The sequence below is a fragment of the Syngnathus typhle genome, linkage group LG5, assembly GCF_033458585.1.
Source record: "Syngnathus typhle isolate RoL2023-S1 ecotype Sweden linkage group LG5, RoL_Styp_1.0, whole genome shotgun sequence".
NCBI classification, from domain to species: Eukaryota; Metazoa; Chordata; class Actinopteri; order Syngnathiformes; family Syngnathidae; genus Syngnathus; species Syngnathus typhle.
In genome coordinates this window covers 5,797,954-5,800,143 of record NC_083742.1, presented here as the reverse complement: position 1 = coordinate 5,800,143, position 2,190 = coordinate 5,797,954, and the positions used below count along the sequence as shown (strand labels likewise).

At 51.6% G+C, this 2,190-nt stretch overlaps 1 protein-coding gene across 1 annotated transcript; it reads left to right on the top strand.

Annotated features, from left to right (window-relative positions):
* Positions 1-388: 388 nt before the first annotated feature.
* Positions 389-1,457, top strand: LOC133154007 (secretory phospholipase A2 receptor-like). Its single transcript, XM_061278376.1, has 5 exons — positions 389-652; positions 716-822; positions 947-1,059; positions 1,129-1,182; positions 1,261-1,457. The coding sequence occupies exons 1-5, from the start codon at positions 389-391 to the stop codon at positions 1,455-1,457; spliced, it is 735 nt and encodes a 244-aa protein (XP_061134360.1).
* The last annotated feature ends 733 nt before the right edge of the window (positions 1,458-2,190 follow it).

Here is a 2,190-nt window from a genome sequence, read left to right as displayed (position 1 = left end):
ATCGATCTGCCACACGTGCGTAACTGCTGGGTGGGGTAATTGCTGAGGGTGAAGATGATGATGATGGCATCTTTTAAGTGGAACAACTTGCACCATTGGTGGGCTGACTACCTACTTTTTGCCCCACTGTACATCTGAAGCTTAGTATCATCACTTTGGAGCAATTGTGTGCAACCCTTGGCAGGCGTAAGTGATGCTTTTATGTGAACAGTCAGCAGCTCCACTTTGCTGCATGGCGCTGGCTGGACCCAAAAATGAAGGACAGGCAGGTTTTTGGAAGGGGCCAAAGTGACAATGGCCGTTGGCCCCTCCATCCCCCACCCCACCCCTGACAGAATCCTCATGCATTTGGTTGAGATGCCCCCAATGAAGAGCGCAGAGTAAAAACATGCAAGTGTTCCATCAGTGTGCTCTGATCTGTCCGCCTGATGCCCAAATTGTGCCTTCAGCCAACAAGTGTCCTTCCGGGTGGCTCGAGAGCGACTCCAGCTGCTACAAGAAGGAGATGACTCCCAACGGTTGGCTGGGGGCCCGGCACCACTGCGTCTGGCAGGGCGGCGACCTGCTCTCCATCACCTCCTCGGCCGAGGAGGACTTTGTGAAGCGCACCATGGGCGAGAACACCCGCTTCTGGCTGGGACTCTCCAACCAGGTGAGACGGGAGCAGTCGTGGACTCTGCAGCACCAACTGGAACTGTTTTCTTTTTCCCCCCAGAAATGCGACGACGTCTGGTGTAGCTTTGTAGCCGGAAGCCAGGACCTGATCTGGTCTGATGGCGATACAACGACACACACCAACTGGGCCTTAGACCGCTATAAAAGGTAAGAAGTCACATCTTCGCATGCTGTTGTCAGGGGGACACGCGTAAAGGTTCTGGAACCAATTTTTGAGAACGAGCACTCAGGGAAAAATAGGATAATGTTCCTTTTTATAATCTACCGACAGCGCCGTTGTCGCGTCTTGCGCCTACGTCAACCAAGGAGCTTATGTTCGGCCTGGGTTGTGGATGTCTGGCTCCTGCGCTTCCTCGTTGGCCTACATGTGCAAACGGCCGCAGAGTAAGTCTGCACGTCCGTGGTCACGTTGATGATGAAAGGTAAGATACCCAGACGGGTCTTTTTTTGCAGGATGCCCGGAGGGACGGACGTGTACCTCCAATAGTGGTCCTGCTGTAATGAAGAGTGAGATCCAGCACGCTTAATTGCGCGTTAACCATCTTGTCATGCTTTCCTCCTCAATGTTTTTCTTTGTGGCCTCAGCTTCCGACTGCGAGGATGGCAACTTCCTTTATGGCGATGATTGCTATTTTTTTGACGCGACGCTCAGAACTTGGGAGGCTTCCGAGAAGTTTTGTGTCGCCCGGCGAGGCCACCTGACTAGCATGCACTCTGAGCTAGAGGCCATATTCCTTAGTGGTGAGCACCAAGAAGAACCGCCACAGTCGTCATTTGGCTGAATCTCTTCTTGCCCTGAAGCTCTTGTTCTCCTTCCTTTCATCAAGCTCACGTGTATGACTATAATACTTGGGTGGGAGAAAAGAAGAAGGGCAACAACTACGAGTGGACTGACGGAACAGCTTCTTATGTAAGTGGATTGCTGAAGGCCTTTGGAAAAGTCATGTTGCAGGCATCCATCCGTCTTGTCTCGAGGCATCGGGCAGCCGCTTACAAAGTACTGGCCCTCTGATTTTAGAGAGGAGGCCGTTAAGATGATATATCCTGGACGGTGGCTCGGGTTTGTCTTCAGGGTTAGTTGCTTTGTGCACGTTTTCCCCAGACATTTATTTCGGTTGCCAGGGTGGGCACAATGTTTTATTGCAATGTTCGTACTACTATGACTGACAAAGTGAAACTTTAATGAGAGAAGGTACGAAAACGCTGCAAGTGAGGAAATGCGGCGGGAAGATGACCACATCGAATGCAACACGCTAAAGTTCTGTCCAAAATCTCCTCCGCAGGACTACGGAAACGTTGCCCTCTGCAACGGCCGTGGTGACTGTTCATTATTGCGTTACAACAAACAGCTGTTAAGAAGCTGTGACTGCAGCTACAAAATCTCAGCTATCTGCAAAACAGGTGCAAACGTCCCTCCCGAGCGCCCCTTTTGGATGCGTGAAGCATTTGCTCATATTCGCTCCCCTTTTTCCGCAGCCAAGCGCGGAGGGCCTCCACAGCTGCCACCATTAGTCG

Bases quoted from the DNA above. Each gene is read 5' to 3' on its own strand.
- LOC133154007 (XM_061278376.1), top strand. From the start codon at position 389: ATGCAAGTGTTCCATCAGTGTGCTCTGATCTGTCCGCCTGATGCCCAA. The intron at 823-946 runs GTAAGAAGTCAC...ATCTACCGACAG, and splicing joins GCCTTAGACCGCTATAAAAG to CGCCGTTGTCGCGTCTTGCG. The intron at 1,183-1,260 runs GTGAGATCCAGC...TTGTGGCCTCAG, and splicing joins TGGTCCTGCTGTAATGAAGA to CTTCCGACTGCGAGGATGGC.